Source organism: Centruroides vittatus, unplaced genomic scaffold (genome assembly GCF_030686945.1).
Source record: "Centruroides vittatus isolate TY-2023 unplaced genomic scaffold, ASM3068694v2 contig_1109, whole genome shotgun sequence".
NCBI classification, from domain to species: domain Eukaryota; kingdom Metazoa; phylum Arthropoda; class Arachnida; order Scorpiones; family Buthidae; genus Centruroides; species Centruroides vittatus.
In genome coordinates this window covers 312,211-335,921 of record NW_027120710.1, presented here as the reverse complement: position 1 = coordinate 335,921, position 23,711 = coordinate 312,211, and the positions used below count along the sequence as shown (strand labels likewise).

At 28.5% G+C, this 23,711-nt stretch overlaps 1 protein-coding gene across 2 annotated transcripts; it reads left to right on the top strand.

Annotated features, from left to right (window-relative positions):
* The first annotated feature begins 1,924 nt into the window (after positions 1 to 1,924).
* Cipc (Clock interacting protein circadian) lies at positions 1,925 to 22,178 on the top strand. Of its 2 annotated transcripts, none has more exons than XM_067271357.1 (4): positions 1,925 to 1,980; positions 16,330 to 16,467; positions 16,540 to 16,598; positions 20,188 to 22,178. In XM_067271357.1, exons 2-4 carry the CDS (start codon positions 16,368 to 16,370, stop codon positions 20,695 to 20,697), a joined length of 669 nt encoding a protein of 222 aa, XP_067127458.1. In that variant the 5' UTR covers positions 1,925 to 1,980; positions 16,330 to 16,367; the 3' UTR covers positions 20,698 to 22,178. The 2 variants fall into 2 exon arrangements, with proteins under 2 accessions (XP_067127458.1, XP_067127466.1); XM_067271365.1 differs by lacking the exon at positions 1,925 to 1,980 and adding an exon at positions 8,522 to 8,606.
* Positions 22,179 to 23,711: the final 1,533 nt, after the last annotated feature.

Genomic DNA, 23,711 nt, shown 5'->3' with positions numbered 1-23,711 from the left:
ACATGTTTTGATTTTAGATAAAACTAGTTTTAACTTTTAACATTAGTTAAAACTAATTTTAGCGACATAAATATGTTCGGGGAAAATAAATAAAGTGATGATTGGGATTAGAACATTTGTATTATTTAATACGATATTTATTGAAAATATTGGTCACACATCTGTGTTATTAACATTAATTAACCCTTTGTCCCTGAAGGCACCGATCGATCGGTACCCTGGCTTTTTAAGCAAAACTTCGAGGGTACCGATTCATCGTTACTTTGGTAAATATCGATTTTTGTAAAATTTATTAACAACAGATATGATCTCGTTCGATATGAAGTGAATAAAGTATAATAATTCATTATATTAGTTGATAGCAGTATAAAATTTTGATTTCAAACAAATGTTTGATATAATGCGCGATAATTTTACAACGAATAAACATACATGCATAAGTGTTATATCGAATTGTACAAAACAATATTCCACGTCTTTCTGCCTCAGTGCCAGCAAACAACCATGTAACTAGACAATGTTAATTTTCACAAAATGTTACAAATTATCAAGTTTATGTGTCAGTTCTGATATATATTATTTTTTTTTCTTATAAATTTTTCTAATAAAATGTATTGAAAAATATCGTATTTAAAACTAAAGATATTAATAAATGTAAGTGATTTTTTTTCGTATAGATATAATGATAATTTGATTTTTGGTGAACTTTTAAAATAATATCGCCCGACTGACCTATATTGCCTTAGGAGGGATCGTAAAATAAACGTAAACAAGATGTCGGGGAAAAAGGATTAAAGCGATACGAAATTCGTCATACACTATAGGAACGTGTTAGCTGAATGACTTTAGTCGAAACAGTTTTTACTAAGCCATTTTGTTAAAACCCGTTTTGTCTAGTTAAAACTAGTTTTAACTCAAATTTATTTTTGACTAGCAGTAAATTCTAGTTATAACAATGACATCCAGTAAAAACTAGTTTCAACTAGTTAAAACGCGTTTTAACTAAAAACGGGTTTTTACTGTAACATAGATATATCTATTAAAATATAAAATTGACAGGAGCTAAAAGTAAGCTATTTATTTTGTCTCCTATTAATTCATTAAAGGAACATATAGAATTCGTCCGAAGCACGCACAAAAGATGACTCAAGCAAAACTTTCTTGAACATAGAAAAAATTTGACGTCCGGATGGCTGAGCGGTCAAGGCTCTGGGGGACTGGATCGAATCCAGATGGATCGAAAAATCCTCACGAAATTTCAGGGGGTAGTCCATCGGGATATGTCGGGTCCATCCCTCACCATCCGGCCGCTCCATTGCGAGCCTGGCCGAGCCCATAATGGGATTGCTGAAAGAGGCCTTGATTTTTTAAAAACTCTTTCAGCCCACAGGACGGAAAGAGTTAAAAAATAAAAAAATAGAAAAACATTATGTTTTATTCAAACTACAATTATAAATTTTGAAATAATTTTAGAAGCTATTTATTATTATTTATTTACATTCTGAATTAAAAACAGGACGCAGGGTGAAGTTAATTTCCATAGAATAGATTTTCATAATATTGGGACAAACGTTCCTCTCGCGACTACACGTAACATTTTAAAAACAACTTTAAACGCTTAATCGCATATTATAAACAGATCAATAATCAAAAACCAAATATGATTTAATATGAAAACACGAATAAATGAAAAGCACAGTGGCACACGAGGTCCATATACACACGTTGCAAATAACACCCGGTAATCTCTTAAGTGACGTCGGTAGAATATTAAATAATTATTTTAACATTAAATATATTTAAAAACATAAATTAAAATATATATTTATAAATTTCCATTAATAATATAAGAAAATCGAATTTATTTAACAGAAATTTTACACTTTTGAAGAATTTTACATAAAATAATATTCTACAATTATATCCGCTGTCTATGGTAGTTTTGGATATAAAATTGTCGGTCGTCAAATTTGTCGAGGGGTGAGTTTTATACGGAATTTTACATATTTAAACGAATAAATACGATTATAAACGATCAATTTAGTTAATTTTTAACGGTTTTATTCAGTAAAAACGTTTAAAATTATATTAAAATCGTGTTTATGAGTTTAAAATGATAGCAAACGATAGTAAATTATAGTACGTGTTGTCGGCTGATAACATTCATACACCATTCTACGCTAATTTAAATATTTTAATGTTTTTCAGACGAAAATATGAACAAATTGGCTTATTTTATCACAAAATTTATTTTTAAATCTCTAAATTTCAACGAATTTTCAATATTAAAGCAATCTCGTTTAATATTATAATGTTCTATATTCTATTGCGGAGTAATATTCTCGTTACAACCCGCGCATGTATATTTTGTTTATTGCGTGGTGATTTTTTTATTTTTTATTTTTTTTGCAAATGGTCGCTTATTTAAAATAAATTATAAAAATGATTTCAAATTAAGACATGTTATTATTTAAATTACATTAATTTCTAATTATGTAATTTTTTTCTTGCAGTATTAATAATATGCTGTTTACTGTAATCTCGTGATGAATTTACACGTGGGTTTGTTGTCTGACGTATTTCTAGCGTATTATTCAATATTATGATATCATTATTGCTTATTCGACACAAAAATAAGCCATTCATGTAAATTTCTGATTTATTCTCATAACGTTTGCATGACTTTTATCTTTTGTAAAGTTTAAATTTTTATATAAGAAGTATATTTAATATTTTAAAGTAATACAAGTCATGGAAAGAGTGAACTGTGAATGAGGGATTTTCCACCCACAGAATTATAAGCCCCCATATAAGCAAAAAAGTCAATGGATTCATACTTGTAAGTGCGAGTCCCTTTATGATATATTTGCCTCCGAAGGTTGGTTTTTACCGTGAACCAGTACACTGTCTATTCTCCATGCTTTGCATCAGTCGAGGAGAGTAACAGCAAGCCTTGACTGACACTAGACATGTTGTGTGCTTTGATGCTTGCTGATGCTCACACTTGGTCACCTATGTGGGGCAAGCCCCACACCTCCCTAAAACTGTATATTGTCAAGTACTCCATAAACAGTCAAGTTGTCTACTCATTAAGCATAGCCATCTGGACTAAGTAGTTAAATGTGATAGTGTTAGTGGAGCAACTCAACTCCCGGTCGTAGGCTGATTTTGGGGAGGCTATCTGGTCAAGGATCATGAGTAGAGTTATGATTCCTTTGACATTTTGCTCTTAACCACATGGTCTATAGCTGTGTTAAGGTCCAACTATTTCATTCAGAGTGTAATTGTACCATGGAAAGGCTTTACAATTTAATTTTGTAATGTTTAATATTTTAATTTAATTGTATGGTAATAAGATATTGTCAAAATTTAAATTTACTAATGAATGAAACAGATTTATTGGTACTTCTAATAAATAAATAAATTTGTACTCTTCAGCTAATGCTTTCAAGTTTTAAAATTCATCTTTGGGGACAGAAACATTAAATTCAGTAAAATAAAACAAAAATGTATTTTTGGGAAAAGTCAGAATTATGTAAATAACCTTTCAGAACCTTTTTATCCAGTACCTTACTGAATAAGAAGGTTCTGAAAGGGTTATTTACAAAGTTCCAGTATCCAGTAGTGTAAATTTTTCAGAATTATGTACTTTAAAGTTTTATTTTGATAAAATATGATTAATTTTTAACTACTTTATTCAGTTTTATTGGAGTTGAAATACATTATAGATGCATATATTAATAATTATACATATATATAAAGTTTTTGAACACTATTATTGGTAAAAATTTATTTTTATTCAGTCATTTGCGAAGAATTTGTTTTTATGTGGGCCTGGCTCTCTTAGTGCCTGCTGTGTGAAGAGTCAAAAACAAAAAGAGTGAATGTTTAAAAACTACTGAGAAATGCGATGCTAAATAATAAAACACTCCAAAAATATCATAAAAATTGCATTAGTCACTTTAATCTCTAACGTTTTCAGCTATATTTAACCTGAGAAGGTTGGTTAAATATGGCTAAAAATGTTAGAGAATAAAATAATTAATGCAATTTTTAAGGTATTGGAATGTTTAAAAAGTTGTTTTAAGTTAAAAGTAAGGATATGGATAGAAAATTAATATTTCTTTTGAATATTCTGTAGTCTCTGTACAGTAATAGATAAAATGCCTATATATCCTGAAGTTTAAATTATACAGAATAAAAACTGTTCCAAAATTTTGTTTGTTTATAACTAATTTGCCTAATTTATCTTGATAGTTTGAATTAAATAAGCTATATTAGAAGCCATAAGTCCAACTATAACTATTTAAAAGCCTAAATTTTCTTTTCCAAAATAATGTTTCATTAGAATCATTGACAGTAGGATACTTGTAGAGATAATTGTTCAAATGATTGGAAAATGTGTATTTATAGATTTATGGTTACACAATTGCCTCTTATCAGAGATTTTGATTTTATATCATTGAAGTGATTCCAGTTTAAGAAGCCAAATCCTGAAAATGTTCTATGGACTAGATCGAAAATATTAAATAACTCCACTAAGAATTTTCAAAAGTACCAGCACATTAATATATTTAAAATAACGAAATGTTTGTCAGTTTGTAATTATTTTAATATTAATGTGCTGGTACTTTTGAAGGTTCTTAGTGGAGTTATTTAATCATGTATAACCAGAAGATTTAGAATCAAAAACATTACGGTTCTTTTTGTTTACAATCCATTTGGTGTGCAAATATAGTAGCTGATATATAAAAATTATCATAAAATTAATTCTTTCATAAGCAGTATGTTGCTGACATTCTTGTATTCTCACTCATCTCTTTATGAAATCAAATTCTTCATTTATTTTCAAAAAGAAATGACTAATTTCCATTTATATTTTTTTATAATAAAAATATTATGCTCTAGATTTTAATAATGTATTGCAATTGAACAGAAGACTTTAAATCAACATCTAAATATTTATAAAAGCAAATAAATTTAACAAAAGAAAAGGTAAACATTGATAAAAACAAAAAAAAGACTGCATTAGGTAGAACCAAAATTGTTCTAATATGATATTTATTACTGCTTAGACAGCAATATTTTTTTAAATAAATTGAAATTTTTTAGTTATAAACAACTGCAAAATTTTCCAGTTTGGATCAGTGATGTGTTTCATTGTTTAAACTTAATTATTTTTTTTAATCATAGTTTCTTCTCTTGTTAAATTTTATTGCTTTTTATACGTATTTAAATATTGATTTTATTACTGTTTATCTAATTATAATGTAATGTTGAATTATAGATTCCAATATATTTATTTTTAAAATTCTGATTATGGAAATTCCTTCCAAAAATATTTTTTAGCTGTATTTTTTTATTTGTACATACATATGTACAGTGTATACACAAGTACAAATATATATATATATATATTACTGCAAAATTCCAAAGCCCAGTAACTCTTAGAAATTAGTGGTAAATTTGGACTTTTACCAAGAAATTGGTAAATGTCCAGATTTACTATTTGGCTTGAGTGAAAAATGTAATCATATGTATCTGTTGTTTTGTAATATACTTAAAAATATAAATGAAAGTATGCAACTTCAGAAACACACAATTTTTAATAATAACATAAATATTTTCATGCCATGTAGCCTATGATGATTTTAAAAAAATTTAAACTGAAAAACATTTTTAAAATTTTGTTTATTACAGTCTATTTTATTTTTTATTACTTGTATGGGTATTGGTTTTAGCTTTCAGGTTAACAAATCTTGTGGCCTCCCAGTAAACAAATACTCCTATGTGTTGAACATTGGTTATAATAAATACTAGGTCATAGTAAAATAGAAAAAATTTTACAATTTCAAATGTTTATACAAACAGTAATTGTAATTTTGTTCAATACTGACACAATGAAGTGACTTCTTTCAAACACTTTGCCAAGTGTTTGAAAGAAGTCACTTCATTGTGTCAGTATAGAACAACATAAACTACAACACTGTTTCACCAGAATCAAAGTAATTGTAATGATAGAGAAAATTTACTGTTGCAACATGGTTGACTATTATGGCATTTAAAACTGCACAGCAAAGATGATTTGTACATTTTTTTGTTGAACAGTTTTTAAACAATTGCACTTTTTGAATCCTTAGCCTTCAATGAAAGCTAGTTTGTGAAAACTTCCTATACACTAATTTCTTCTTTTCCTAATTTTTTGATGCTGATAAAATTTTCTTTGCACAATGTAAACTGGTTTCTAGTGTATGATGACTTTGGTTTTTCAACCTTAGTGTCAAGTTGATAAAATTCATCATCCTCATTATTTATGATAACAGCTATTATTGATTTTCGATCAATCTTTGCTCAGTATATATCTGGCACTTTGATTCTTACATTCTGTTCAACTGAAGATTTTGGAATTTTGTTATAAAATGCTATTTTTATTCTCTTTGCTTGTATTTCAAGACATTCTTTGGCAGTCTTTCAAAAAAGCATCACTTTTTAGAAGTTGTTGGAGTCACGTCACAGCTCTCACGAGGTAATGGTGGGTCTGCTTCTCAGTTTCAACTAATGTCAAATGCTGCGTCCCTGCTGCTTTGTCTGCTCCAACTGTATTTTCTTGCTGAACTCTGCAGCTTTGTTTCCTGACCCAATTGTACTTTCTAGTTACATTCCTCCAATTCCAGCATTTAACATTTTTCCAAATCTTCAGTGTTTATGATGTTTACTAAATTATGTGGAACAACTGAGCTGGCAGTACCCATTTTCACTGGAACAGTAAACGTAGTTTCATATGGTGAACATTTCATCTCCTCATAGTAAGCTTTATTTTTGTTACTTGCACAAACTTCAAGCCTCCAAACCATTTTGAAGTTTTATTTATTTTCATGCAAGTTTATAACATATTTCCGATGTCTTGGCTTCCATGTTCAACAGTTCCCTGAGACTGGCTGTGCCTCAATTTTTCACAAACTATCTTTATATCAGGCTACATGCCACATAAAACATTGGATAACTTTGTTAATAACTTTCTACCGTTGTCAAAATGAAAAATAATAGGCATGCCAAAAATTATGAAAATATCCAAAAGATCATATGTAACTTTCTCAGCCATTTTCAAGTTTAATGCTCAAAGAATAACAAATGTTGTCAAATGATCCTGGTATACAAATATGAACGGTTTATCAAAACAAATATAGTAAATAATTTCTTTTCTAGCAGACACTTATCAAACCATACTGGCGGCACTCCAAAAGAAAATCAGTTGTATACATTCCTTGTACTAATATTCTTTAGCATTTAGAAGTGCAAAGAAATATTTTCTTGCAGTTTCTGTGGGTTATGAAATAAATTATTTTTTTGTCATGCATAGATAAAGGTTTAAGATGTCTTTCTGTCTTTCAACATTAATAAAATTTTGATGAGTAAAGCACAAAAATAAACACAAATTTGATAACTTGTGTTTATTTTTGTTAATAAGATTGATTGTTTCAGACAAAGTTAAACAGTTTGTGTTGTGCAAAAATGAGAATTTGCTACTAAGAGCAAACCAATTATTTTTGCGATCTGGGTTATTGACTTCAGACCCAATGCCAACTGTTCTCTGTAAAATCTAGAAAATTCATATTTTACTAGGATGTGAACAGAATAATTTTAAATATTTAAATTTAGAATCTAAATTAATGTTGTTCTTTTAGAAATAGTTAAGCTTTGAAGTTGAGTCATGTAGGCTTGAAGATGCTTATATTCTAAATATGTAAAAGTTTACCTCAATAATATGCTTACAAGCCTTTATATATAATGTATATTCTAATGGCTGAAATTTAAATATATTCTTATTTAAAACTTTCAACAGAATGAAATAGTATGGGATTCGAAAGTCATAAAAAATTATTAAGAAGCATATTCTGAAAGATGACAATAAATTTCAATAAATGAAAAGTTGATAAATAGATATTTATACAGATGTAAGAAAGAAAAATAGAACATTGTTTTATAATTGACATGTCTATCTTAAGCGGTGAAAAGATAGTTAAAGCAAATTGTTATAGTGTAATTAGTGGATGAGAAAAATGTGGCATTATTCCAATATAACACAGCAAATAAAATGTTTCAAATGAATGAAAAGAGAGGAATTTAGAAATTATCTCATTTAAAAATGGCAAAAGAAGGAGAAATTTGACTGATTAAAATGCAAAATATTTTATTGTAATACTTATAAATGATGATACAAAATCATATAGTTGATACTAATGTCTTTTTTCCCCCTTCCTACTAGGATTGAATTTATGCCATCTGGTTCTCTTATGCAGTAATGCTTTTGTTGTTCTTTTGGATGGATGTGTTCAACTCAGCTTCCTTCTTTGTATCTTCTGCTTTCTCTTAACACCTACAAGTGTCACCAAATAGACTTTCTTCTCAAAGTGTTTTCTGAGTTGTCATGATTATGATGGGCTAATCTTTTAAATGTTGCTAAAAATAGCTTAGCACAACAGGGTATCAGCATGTTACAAATACAGTATTATTGCTCTTTTGGAAACAGAAATAATATATATGATGCAAAGAAAAGAGTATAAAAGAATTAATATGGGACATCAATGACAGCAAGAATTGAGATGGTAAAGCTAATAAAAGCAATATTATAGACCAGTGTTTTTCAACCTTCTTGAATACGCGACTCCTTTACAAGTTAAAAAATTCTGGCGACTCCCTAGGGCCATATTAAAACTATGTCAGTGATTTTAAAACCTACATATTTAATTTTTTTTCTGTTGAGACCTATCGATCAAAAAACCAATTGTACTGTGCAAAGAAGTCGCAAGAGCCCTGCAAATAGTAACGTTTTTTCTTTTTATTGTAGTGTAGGACCTACAAACACTTGTCGTTTTCTTTTACCCATGACCCCCCGTGTAAGACTTTGTGACCCCCCTCCGGGGGTCGCGACCCACAGGTTGAAAAACACTGTTATAGACTGATAATGTTCATTAAAAGTTAATGAAGATAATTATGAAACTAAAGACCAAACTGTAAAATGAGTGAAAGTTGTAAAAAAAACATTAAAAAGTCAAAAGTAATAAATAATAAAAATGTAAAGTAATTAAGTTAGTTCATAACTATCTGGGTTGTATTAAAACATTAAATATTTTTTAAATGTAATTGCAAAATTTCTGAACTTTTTAAAAAGAATTCTTAAATTACAATGTTTATAATGCTTAATTAGTTTTATGACCTGCATTGATTACAGGACTATTTGGGCTGCAATTTGAAAAAATTGTAGACCTATAATTTCCTACTATCATCTGTCCATCTTTCCTTAATCTCAAGAATGGAGTTGTATAGATGGGAGATGAGATCAGATATGGAACCTTAGGGGTAGGATGCCCAAACTGGATGTCAAGTTATTTCAATTCAAAAATTTTTCCTCGAAAGGTGTTAGATAGATGACCAGCATGAGTCTTTTGTTAAAGGAAAAGTGTGATGTATAGATGCAAGCCAATACTAATTTGAGGTGGTGAGCATATGTTTTCACTGAAATAAATTAAAAATATGATTTAAATTTGCAGCACAGCACTGTGATGATGTCATAATAAATAATTCCTTGATATCACTTAACTTCCTTTTTGGAGACTGTCTCCCTTGTTTTTAGCCCTATCCTGCCAACTTACCTAATCATCACTATGATTGTAAAATTACCATATACTCTCATTAGAAACAAACCCTTATATGAGAAAGATGTCTATGAAGATAAGAAAACGTCTCTTGTTATGAAAAAGTAGAAATTATTCCTGAGTTAGAATGTGATGCTAAAAATGTCTAAGTGTGTAGAAAGATTTTTTTGTCATTTTCAATGCGACATTATGAAAAAATAAAGCAATCATTAATTTTAAGATTTGTAGATAAAAAGACTAATTGAAATTGGACATATTTTTAATTAGTATTATCATTAATTACAAAAAATAAATTGTTAAATACTAATTATATTGTAGTTTATATAACCATTAATAAAAATATGGTATAATGTAATTAAATACATATATATTTTTAATCAACTTATTCAGAATTAAAAATTAAAAGGTGGTTTCACTAATTATCAGTGGTATAGCTACAAAATTTTCCCACCTTTGGGTAACGCTACATGTTTGTGCCCAATGTAGCCGCCCATTCTCTCCTTAGTTACGTACGTCATTGCTCTTCACAGATAAAATGAGTAATTGTCATAATGAGGAAAGCTTGCTGTTTCATTAATGCTCATTATAACCAAGTTTGACTGTAGTTTATTCATCATTTTTAGTAATTGTTTAGATTTATAAGTTTACAAACTTCTACAATAATTTTTTAATTTCTTGAGCCATTGAGTCTCTTAATATTATCTTAATTTCTATAAAAATTATAAAGTGTGCCATAGAAAAATATATATATCTTACATTTGAATGAGAGAATAGCAAAAACGATTGAACCTGTCTAAGTTGGATCTCATGGGAATGACAAAAAAATTTTGAGATATGATGTTCCTACATAGTAAACAATAATAGGTATGACTGAAGGTAAGGTGTTTTATTAGTACAATAGCAAGTACAGCACATATCTGTATTACATATAAATAAAAGATTTTGACATACCTTAACAGAAATAATTCGTCAAGAGTTTCTGATGCCTGACTTTCAACTAGTAAGATGCAAGCCAAATTCATAGCCAGTCAGAGAAATACAGTGTTAATTGCAACTATGTACTATATTACAAGAGATGTTTCTCAACTAAAATTTATGCTATCAAAATGTAATCACTGAACTTTGAATTTGTAATTGACACTTCAGTCCATAATTTGAGATAAACATGGAAAATATATTGAATTTAGGCTGAAAATGCAGAGAGAACAAATAAATTTTGAGATATACAGGTTCAACTGTTTATCTCAAACATGCATGAAATTCAATTCAAACATTCAAATTTTTTATAAACTTCAAATAAATGAGAATTAATTTCTGTTACTATACGTTCAGAACAATAATGTATGTAGTTGAACATTGCAGTTGTAGATATACTTTGCTCTACTTCTCCCACTCATATCATTTCAGTAAGATTATCATAGAGCATATTTTATATAATTCAAAGTAAACTCCAATGCTCTGTTCAACAGTAATGGCTTTGAACATATGCAGACATCTTGTTCTTTGAAAACTTTGGATATGGTTTTATTGACAGATGATGATACAATTAAAATTATATAAATAATTCAAAATTTAATGAGTACTTTAGCTTTTAGTATTTAATGCATCTAGTGTATTATGTGTTTTGCATAGTTTCATTAAATGGTCTGTTATAAATAATGTTTTTAAACAGACATTATTTTTAATCTAACTACAGAAAGTATGTAAAACACCAACACAGTTTGTTAGAAATATAAAATTATGTGCTATGATGAAGTGCTCTGCTGAGTGTATTTATACTGTTGTTGTTTTGTGTATTTCTATGTTTACAATTTTAAATTTAAATACTTTGAACACAGAATTGAATTAAATTTAATGGGAAGATGCTTTGAATAATAAAAGTGGAAATGCTTGTTAATTATCAGATTATATATATATATATAATTTTTAATCATACTGTTGATAAAATTCTTTCTTTAGCTATGACATTGAACAGTCAGAAAAATTGATGTCTCAATATGTAATATTTGATGTTGACAGGAGCACTGTTTTTATACTGATCAGATATAAGATATTTATTTTTTAGATAAATATTATTAGGTTAAAGAAAAACATTGAAATTTTGAAAATCTTAATTATATTATAAATTATATTTTATTCAAGGTTTAATAAAATTGAAAATTTAGTAAGGAATGAGATGATAAATTGCTGTTTAGAAATTTCTCAATGATGACTGCTTGAACTTGAGTCAACACAAAGAAAAAGATTTTGAGTATTCATTTAAATCAGCGTTTCTCAAAGTGGGCGATAACGCCCCCTTGTGGGTACTGGAGGCTTTCAGGGGGGCAGTATAAGGCTCAAAGGAAATTAGGGGGCATTAAGAAAATCTAGAGGGGCGGTGGCAGACAAATTCTATCTATAAAAATCTGACTATAATATATATAAAATGCTGACAATCTATATATTTTTTAATTTTTATTGAAGATCACAACCTGAATATTTCTAACACATTGACTTATAGCATGAATGAACTTATTATAATAACATTATTGCATAAATATGCTAAAAATGAAAGTTCAAGAATGTCTACAAGAATTTTGGTTGCAGAAGCAAATCTCTCAACTGTACCCTGAGTTATGGTCAGTTGTTCAACGATTTCTGATTAGCATTCCCATCGTCGTATTTGTGTGAACGTGGATTTAGTGCTGTAGCAACGTTGCTAACTAAAAACAGAAATCGGCTGCAAGTTACTGAACGCGGCGACTTACGGCTGATTTTAAGTGAATTCGACCCTGATATTAACAAACTGGTCGAAATACATCAGATTCATCCTTCACATTAGATAGGTTTTAAATTCAAAGCCTTCTTTTAATGTTAATAAAAATACTTCTAAATATGATTAAGTATGAGTTTTATTTCCTCTCATTGAAACATTCTTTGATCTCAGAAATAGGATATAGATCACATCCTATCTATCCTAGATCCTGTTTTTAAGATACGCAACAGATGGTAATGTAAAAAAGCAAGTTAAAAGATATGGGGGCACTAGGAATTTTTTTAATCTCAAAGTGGGCGGGGTCAAAATAAGTTTGAGAACCAGTGATTTAAATCATAGTAAACACCATCTGTCTATACCTGTGATGAAAATAAAGATATATTTTTCTCTAGTATTCTAAATTTTAGAATTTTTAAAAATTTACATTGTAATTAATAATCATTCAGTTTTCAGATTGAATCACAACATGCACATGGTCTTCTTAACCTATTGCATGTTGAATATTTTTCTGTCGCATTGCTCCATGTTGAATTTTTTTGATGTTAAGCCTAATGCAATCATACATTTTAGGAAAAAAAAAATAATTGTGGCTATTGTATCATTCCAAATTATTTTATATTTTGCACACACAAAATAGACATATTAATAAATGTAAAAACAAAAAATTTTAGAAGTTAATTGTTATATGATAAATTTCAAAAGCAAGGAACAATGCATAGTGGAACAGAACATTGTTCACACTGGTAACGTGATTCTACTCGCTTCTTATTTGCTGAACATACTTTACAAACTGTGATTGAATATTTTTTTTTCTGTTGATGGTATGTGGCTAGGTAAATGCTGTTCGGATAAATGCAATGGATTTTCATGTGACAGTAGACCACGACTGGGTACATGTCTGCTTGTGTGAAACTTTTCCATAATTTCTCTGTTAACAGCCGTAAGAAAATCAAGAAATGACATCTGTTTTTTTGTTAGTTGTTGATACAAAACACTGTGCAATATCCAACATATGAAAAAACACTATACCATTTCACAATTTTTCTCATGCATGGATAATTGTTTATCACTCCGTCACACAGATCAATTCCACCTATTTTATGATTATAGTCTAGAACACAATTTGGCTTCATTATTATCTGCTGGTCTATTATGTTTACCAGAATCTGAGAATTCATTATCACTCTATACTTAGCATCAACACTTCCTTCTTATCTTTCCAACAAAATGCAGACAAATGATCTTTTTGACATGTCATAAATTCACCTTCCTTCTTCAATTTATGATTAGGAAAATTGCATGGCATTTCAAAGCAATTTTTGTTCACAGTTCCACATACATATGTTTATTCATCGAGAAGTGTTTTAGCTAATGTCGGCGAGTTGAAAAATCTGTCTGAAAATCCTTGTAATTTTTACCGAGCAACTGTTCTAATAATGTAAGAACAACTTTCTCACCTTGCCCACCTTCAAAATTGCCATATTCTGTTGTAGCCCTTGTGTAAACTAAAAAATCCCAAACATATCCTGTTCGTGACTCGCAAATTTTGAAGCTTTTTACATCAAAACAAGCACACTTGCTAGATATATACTGCCTAAATCCCAGTCTACCTTTCCATAACATACAACTTTCATCTACACACTTATTTTCATCTGGGATGTAAGAATATTTGAATCTGTGGCGAAAATGATCGATAACACTGCATAATTTATGCAATTTATCACCACCTCCTAATGCTTGATCATTGTCTGTAAAATGCAAACATGACAATAAAAGCAGAAATTGGTTGCTTGATATCACACTCGGAAAAAATGGTGTAGAAAAAAACATCTACAGTTGTAAAATACATACTTAGGTGAGGTTTTCTAATAATACTTGTAATCATAATAAGACCTAAAAATTTTCTAATTTTTGGATTTGTTGTAGGTTTCCAGTGTTTTATGCAACATGCAACTGTTTTTATGTAAATTGTCACATTTCATCAAAGTATCATCATACCTGTTTGTTTCTTCAACAATCTTGTCTACAACTTCATTATCAAAAAATACATTGAAGCAGTCAAATGGTATAGCATCACTTTGTAACTTACATTGAATTACTGCTTGTCCCGTGAAACTGTTAACTTGACGGCTTGTAAAGTTTGTACAGATCCAACCGTCATTATTACTAAAACGTGGACGTTTTGCACTACTATTTCTGCAAGCATATTTGCAAGGTCGGTTTCTGTATCCACTTGTACTTGGTTTTTGATGATCATTATTACTACCACCATTACTCAAATTCTCACTTTGAACAATTTCATCATTACTATCTGATAATTCAGAATCATCGGAACCTAAATTAAACAAATACTCAATCATTTCTGATTTATTCAGAGCACTATTTCTTCCAGCCATTGCCATGTCAAACAGAGTCTAACTAATGGCCTATTTTCCTTTGTTATTTCTTCTGAACATCTAATCCTATTATTGTGTTTTGTAATATCCTGCTGTGCAAAAACTAGATAATAACGATTCTTGTGATATGAGTCACTAATTTTGGAATTCCATACAAGTAGCGACATCTAATGTTAAAAAAATGTTCCTAAGCAGAAACGAGATATCTCAGGTCTACCAGTCAAGGTCATAAGGTTATGGCCCAAGATATTTCAGGAATAACACGGGACAGGTTAAAAGAATGCTACTGTTTTAAATTACTGTAATTATTTTAATTGATTGTTCCAATACTGGTTTTTGAGGTTTTTTACAAGAACCTAAAGTTTTTAGCTTTTTTTCAGTAACTTATCACCCAAAGGAACTCTTATTGATATAAGCTTTATTAATGGAAATGCATTTCATGTCTTTAAGGGGGTCATTAAGACCTGAAATGCATTTCCATTAATAAAGCTTATGTCAATAAGAATTCGTTGTGTGATAAGTTACTGAAAAAAAGCCAAAAACAGGTTTTTTAAAAATAAACTCTGTAATTACGCTAATTATCTGAGAACATTGTAATGTACGTACATTGAAACATTGGAAAACTGCCCAAGTTTCATGTTTGCCCACTACATCTTCACACTGCATGTACTTCACTTTGCACAGCATGCATCTGAATGATACTCAGCATACTGAATAATTCTTCTTACATTTACCATGATGTGTCCATCATCACTCCTCCTGTGTCAGCCACAATTCTGTGGCTCCTGCAGATTACTCACATTGTATGATGATGAGTGATTTTAACTTTGCAAACTGCAGAACACAAAATGACATCAATGTATCTCAATAACTGGGTTTTGTAAAAATATATCACTCGTAAAACCAACACCAGCATATAACAAGAAAAGAAAAATTTACGAATGTTTTCATCTATGTGAAATAGACATCCTCAGGTATATTGATATTGTATATACCTGAGGATGTCTATTTCACATAGATGAAAACATTCGTAAATTTTTCTTTTCTTGTTATATGCTGGTGTTGGTTTTACGAGTGATATATTTTTACAAAATGACTTCTCTACGGGAAGTCACTATTTTCATTTACAGTGCTTCCTAAAGGTGATAGAGTCATAGACAGTAAGACATTTGAATGAAGATGGAAGATGAAACTCAGACTATGGATTGGTATACATTACATACTTCTTGGATAATAATTAACAAAATCACAATAATTTAAAATAGTAGCATTCTTTTTGAAAGACCAAGTATAGTAATAGTCTTCCCAGAATGTAGCATTTGAAACTACTTTTTATTTATAAGTAGGATATTTGGAAAGCTAGATATTGAATTTTGATAAAGATCATAAATATAAAGTATAAATTATAGATTAACATTATTGCATTATTATTCGATTTTGGCAGTGATCCATACTTTTTCATAAACTTATGCAATATTTATCTGTTTATCCATTTATAATAATAATAATCTATTGTTTTCAGACTGAGTTTCTGATTGTCAATGGTTAATTAGCATTACAATGTCGAATAAATCAGCTGATGAAGGAAAATCTGGGCATAAGCAAAATAACGAAATCTGCGAATTAGGTACAGAACTACCATCAGGAATTGAGAAAACAGGTATAGTATTTAAGTTTCTCACTAAATTTTTATACTGAATGAAATTTACTTTTTATTGCTCTCTTAAAATAGATGTGAAAGAAGTACAAATAAATGATGAATCAGAAAATTTACCTGTTGAAAATGAAGAGGTATTATTTTGTTTTGATAATACATTTTTAAATAGTGTAAATCTTGTTGAAATTCTTAAAACAATTAAAATTTAATGTTTTTGTCATATAAAAACTATCCGCTTGTTCAAATCAAGATACAAATTATATGTTATGATTTGTATATAATTAAATCTTTACCAACAAGCATAAACTTTCTTTATAACTAGTACTTTCAGACTTTTTAAAAAGCCATCTTTGTGCTTTGTATTTATCTATGCAAAAATTAATTTAACAAATTAAAATGAGTTCCATAAATTAACTTATGTATATAAATAATGTGTAAAATTTTTATGTTTTGAATTATTTTTGTACAGATTAATGTAAAAACCCAAAGATGGCTTTTAAAAAGGCTGAAAGTATTAAATAGTAAAAAAATTTATGTAGGCTAGTAAAGACTTAATTACATAGAAATATTCTCTTTCGCATTATAACATAGCATATGTTTAAAGCAAATATAAATTTGTATAATTTAAATTTTCAACCATTCCATCTGTAAAGTGTGTAATGAATTTATAACAGTTATATTTTATTGTGACTTGAAATGACATGTTTAAAATGTTATCAGTTGAAATTATAAAGATTTGTATATTCCAGAAGATGGATATTTCTATTCAAAGTATGTAGGGTTTTAAAATTTTACAAGCTCTAATTACTTTAATTTATAATTTTCTTTATATGAAACAGAGATAATCTCTTACTTTTAATTTTGATTTTCTTTATTAAAACAGTAAGTAGTATTATAAACACTATGAAAATAATAATACAAAAATATAAAACAGCATAATCTTCTGTTGAACACTCAGAATATATACATGTATTTTTAATGACTGAAATGTCTTTGATCTGAAGGTTAGGCAATAATTAATTTTAATTTTTCATTACGATAAACTTTTTGTAAAATATTTTTGTATAATAGTTTTTCTCAATTTAAAACATCATTGCATCTATTCTCTGCATAAGTGCTTAAATCCTGTTTCATTTAAAAATAATTTCTCTTTTAACTTTATTAATGTTAAAAATGCCATACCCAAACTCTCTATCTTTTCCCAGCTCTGACTCAATCCTATCTGTATTTTACAAAAATTTAATATCTGTCACTGCTACTGTTTGTTCTCACCTCTTCTCCTTGTTATTACAAAATAATTATGTACCCTCTCAATGGCAGTTTTCCTATCTAATAACACTATCAAAAAAGAAACTGATGTATTTTGTTTAATATCCATTTCCTCAGCCATACTGGAAATTTTGAGTTATGCATTTATCGTAAACTTATTTGCCTTCTGATAAGCACAAAATTACATCTGGTACATTACAGAATTCCTAAACATTCCATTGTTACTAATCTTATTGACATACACTTTGCCATCTTGGATAATTTAGAAAGGACACAGTATTTTATGACATAGGCATTTAAAAAGTAACAACAAATTAAACATTTTTACATATATAATTCAATTAAAGATACAAATGATATGCCATTTTTCTACATAATCATTCTCTTTTTCAATCTCACACCATTCTCACATCTCACACCATTGCATCAACTTTATTCCATCAGAAAGAAATGCTTTCAGTTGTTCATTTAGCCAGGAATGCATTGCTTCTATAATCTTGTCAGCATTTACAAATGTTATCTTCTAAAAGCATCCTACAAGGGTCCAAACACAAAATAGGCAGAATAAGTGAGGCCAAGGCTATATGGGGAATGCTGTAAGATCTCAATCTCAAAATGGTGTCAAGAGCTGCAACAACCATATGAAGGTTGCATTATCATGAAGAAGAATGCCATTAGAAAATGTTTGTGACAATAATAGGTGCAAATCTGATATAGACATTCAATTTCCTAGTCAAAACTTCTAAGGAAGTGCATCTGTTTTCATGAATAATAGCATCGACATAACCCTCCTTCTCATAAGTGATGGCCATGCTGGAAAACTGGAGTGTTTCTCACATATTTTTAAACATATTTGCCCACTTGTACACTCTTCTCTCACCAATGCAGGTACCTCCATATTGTTATATCATTCTTCTGTGAATTTCATGAAGTTTCACACCTTCAACCACAAAAATCTGATGATTGCTCACTACTCCTCCATGGTGCAAACAGCTAAGAGTGCTGCCATTTCATATATGCTTCCCCTTCAATATTAAGCACAAGGCAGTGTCAATACATTCTCTAAGAACATATCTTTTCTGAGCAGGAGTTGGAAATGCCCACGTGTTGATCATATGGAAAGCAAAACCAAATATCCCACAGGTGTTAGAAACTTTTAACAATAATCTTTTTGTCTAATGTCTGACTTTAAATCTAGAATATGTAGCAACACAACAGCTCATTATCTAGACAGATATTACAGTCCAAAATGGGTTTGTTAACACAGATATTTTATAAACTTGATTATCACTGATTATTCATACCATCAAAGTCATATGACTCTTTACTTATAAAATAGTGGTATTCAGAACTTTAATCAGAAGAACACACTCCCACTGCTTGGATATCACAAGTATCATAACCAAGAATATACATTTATAAAGAGTAGTTACAACACATGGTTACATTAAAAAAAACTGATAAGAACCTAGCTCTTAGAATAGAAGACCAATTTAGGAACCATCCACACTCAAAGAACACAACACACAATCACTGGCTACATTAAATAGACAGATAATTACAGACAATAAATATATACAATCATAGATTCTCAGCCAGTTACAAACAAATAGCTAAATATTTGGACACTAAACATTGCTTCCTCAGAAACCCCATAGTATATAAATTACTACTACAAAATGACATTAAAAAGTGAATACATTAACTATAAAGACTGATTCCATTTCCAGTGCCTAGAATAGCCCTCAAGAAAAGGGGAAGCTTTATACCAAAAGAAAATACAAATTATTAAGGCATGATCTGTACTTAATTATAATACATTCAATTTATATTCAATAATAATATTTTGATATCTATAAGTCACACTTTGTATTTTAAAAGTATATATATCCGTATGTTATGAATATTTTAAACTTAAACAGTAATGCTGTAGAACATATTTAAACATTCAGTTGTGGAATTTCAGAACATTGTGTTATTTGAATGCTTCAGGTATTTCATACATCTGCTTCAGTAAACCTGAAGCAGATGTATGAAATAACCAAAAACATTTGTTCATTTACATCTTAAATAAATCTCTTGCTGGAAAGGTATTGATTTGATGTTACTAGTTCCAGCTTTGTTGATTTGATAAAGAATATATAATTTATTAATTACCAAATTATAACATATTTGTGAAGTCTGGTTCAGAAAAATAAAATGTAATATTGCATTACATCAAAATTTTACCAAGTCATTACACAGTGTCAATATATGATATTTTTTCCTTCATATATTTTGGAAAATATAGTTTTGAAAATGTGTCTAAGGGAGTTTCAAAATAACACTATCACTTTACTAAACTCTATTAATTCATATTTAAATTATAGTAAATTATTTAATTTATAAATTTTATCATAATTGGGTTTTATTTCTTCAACGGTTTAATGATATTTATTCGTTTGTTTTGTATAGAATCATACAAGGAAAAAAATCATCTCAGAAAATTTATGTAATCCCCACATAATTAATGATAAAGCCAATTTTAGTAAAACTGGAGAAGATGCAACAGATCAACACGGGTCACTGAATTCACCCGATTTGAACAATTTAAAAATGGTATTGAAGAAAAGAGCTTTTTCTTTACCTGAAGATATCAGTTTAGAAAAATTAGATTGTTGTGATTTTTCATATCCCATTGCTAAAAGGACTAAACAACAAATATCTTGCAAAGTTAATGATGTTAACAGTGAGAATATTCCACCAGAAACAGCCCATCAGAAAAAGACAAGTTTACAGAGAGCCTCCGAAATGCTTCACAGGAATAATTTGATGCAAGTAACTTTAAGAACCATTGCCTTGATTAAAAGAAATCAACAGTTGCAAAAAGAACTTGACAAATTAAAAGTGGAAGTTGCACAGTTTTTGCAGTCTGTTGTGTCCAATCCAGAAAATAATTTCTCACAGAGAAAAGAAAATCAGTGATATCAATAAGGTATTTAAAATTATTACTAAGTAAAGAATTTCAATGTGTATAAATAAACATTGTAAAAACAAAAATTGATTTTGTGCACATCAGAAATAACATATCTTTCCTTTAATGCTTGTGAAATTCAAAGTATATCTGTTTTAGTTTAAAATTGTTTTGATTCTGGGAAATGTCTCAAAAAATGACTTTTTGAAACAGTTTTTAAGATGTCAAATAAGTTTATTTAACTTAAAACACTTTAAAATATTAATGTTTGTCAGAGATTAACAATTAACTTCTGATGAAGGATATTAAAGACTTGTTAGGAAGGTTGTTATATTTTTAAAGTTTGTATCCTCAATCATACAGCATATAATAAATAATGGTTTTTCCACAAGGTTAAATAAAAACTTTATCTCAAATGTTTGTTGTACCATTGAGGATGCACACCTAAAAATGTACATTTAGTTTAAACAAATTTGTTTGACATCTTAAACTGTATTTCAGAATGATAGTATAATTGAATTACAGTTTACAATATAGGAAAAAAGTATTAAATTTTTTAAACATATTTTATGTCCTGTCCAAGCTGTATCATTGTAAATCTTAATCACTTGTAATATTGATGTATTTAAATTAGGATATAATTTAAGTGATTATTGATATAATCCTGTCTCAAATAATAGATTTGATTAAATCTAATAATGTTAAGCAATAGAATAAGGCCCAAAGTTAGTATAGTTAATTGACAATAATCTCTACTGTAGCAATATTTAGCAATTTTTTTATTAAGTTTTAATAATAATAATTAATAATAATAATATGCGTATAAGAATAATTGTTATGGTTGAAATATTTTGAACTTTTTTACATTGGTCACTTAATTTTTCTTACACTTCAAAGAAAAAAGTAAAAAAATACAGAAATTTTTGTGTAGTTATAATATAAAAAAGTGTTGCATACATGATAAGAAGTTTGCTGTTGAAAGTGCTTCTCATTTTTAATAAACAATGTGCCGCACATTCCGTTTTTATAGATATATCTTGCATTCAGTTACAATGATAAAAAAGAAGTAATTCTTTATTTTTATATAATTTTAAATAAAATAAATGAAATTTTTTAACAAGTCACTACAATATAACAACAACTCACTCACTTTCATAAATTGCCGCTTACTTTACATAAAAATGTTCTTCATTTATTAACCGAATCTTTGCAATTTATTTTGCAAATTATGTAGGTTATTGTTGTATTCTTGTATTAGTTATCTGGAAAGTCTTTGCCGCGTTTTATTTCATATCATTTCATAACAATTATTGTGATTTAAATCACACAAAAATTATTTAACGGTTTCATTTAATATTGTTTTGTAAAATTAATTTTAAGTGTGTGTAACAAGTAATTATGCGTGACCAAAAAAAATGAAAAATTTTAAAATTTAACATTATAAAAAGTTTTAAGAAATAAATTAATGCTGCCTGAAAGATTTTAAAAGAAAGAGGAAAATATATTTTTGATTGAAGTTAATTAAAAATTTAAGACACATTGAAAACATCAGCATGAGCTCTCCAAACATCTCAGTACTATGTAAAAAAAAAAAAACGTGATATGAACAAAGACACTAGCTGGACATATCTCTTTTCTTTAGTCTTTCCATATCTGTCATAGATTTTGCTTGGCTCACTTTATGCGAGACAAATAGGAATGGAGTGGGATATATCCAGATCAAATTTCCTGTGAAAATTTCTGCAGATCCAATCTGAACTGGTCTGATGATTAAACTGGTATTCAAACATTTCAAACAAATGGTCTGGAAAGTTGTTCTACTTTTTTTTTTTTTTCAAGAAAATATATTCTGAGGCATGCAATGAGCCATATTTAAAAATATTATAAGCTTTTATAATTTGGCTTTGTTTTTATTATCTGTAACAAACTAATGATTGCTAGACATAAATGGATATATAATTAAATAAAGCAATTTATTTACATCAGGTTTTTTCTTTAATAGATTATAATGCTGTTTTTTAATTTGTGAAAAATCTTACTATAGTCAATACTATTTGAGCAAATTCAATGTCTGATTAATTAATAAAAAATGTATTAAAGCTTAATTTTTATTACAAAAGTGATTTAATTCCAAACAATCATTTATCAGTATAATTTTCAATAGTTAATTAATGTTTCTTCTTTACTAAATTTCACAAATTTTACTGATGATTGAGCAATAATCTGACAAATTTCATTTGAAGAAACGAAATGTTAAGTAATGGAAGTGACATTCTTATAGAGCAATTTTTTCTTCTCTAAAACAGCTTGGAAGTAAAACACTTAAATTTTCATGATTAGTGTATTCACATATATGAATTCAGGAAAGTTTATTTCTGTATTTAAACAGATATATATCTATACATTATGTATGTATCTTTAAAATTACTGTGAACAATCGCAGATGCTATTAATTTAATTCTTTATCTTGGAAATAGTGTTTACATTGCATTGATTACAAAATAACAGTAAAAATTTATATTTGTGTAAACATTTGTGATTCTAGCTTAAATTAAAAAGTCAATAATAGAAAATTAATTTTAACTTCTTTATTAATTTGTTATTACTACTAGGTGCATATACACACACTTGGCAATTTTATCATCAACTTTTATTCGGAAATTTCTTATTTGCCGAGATGCGTTTCGGGCCTTAGCCCCTCTTCGGTCGGATTAACGTCAAATGCTCTTCAAAAGACAATAATATTGCTTAATTAACCATTTAAAAATTGTTGCATTTGACGTTAATTCGACCGAAGAGGGGCTAAGGCCCGAAACACATCTCGGCAAATAAGAAATTTCCGAATAAAAGTTGATGATAAAATTGCCAAGTGTGTGTATATGCACCTAGTAGTGATAACGAATTAATCAAAGAAAAAAAGACACAGTTTTGAATCAATATATTATGTATAAATGATGACAATAAAACACAAAACTTTACAATAAATACAATTACAGAAATATCAAAACAGAGCAAAATTAAGTTA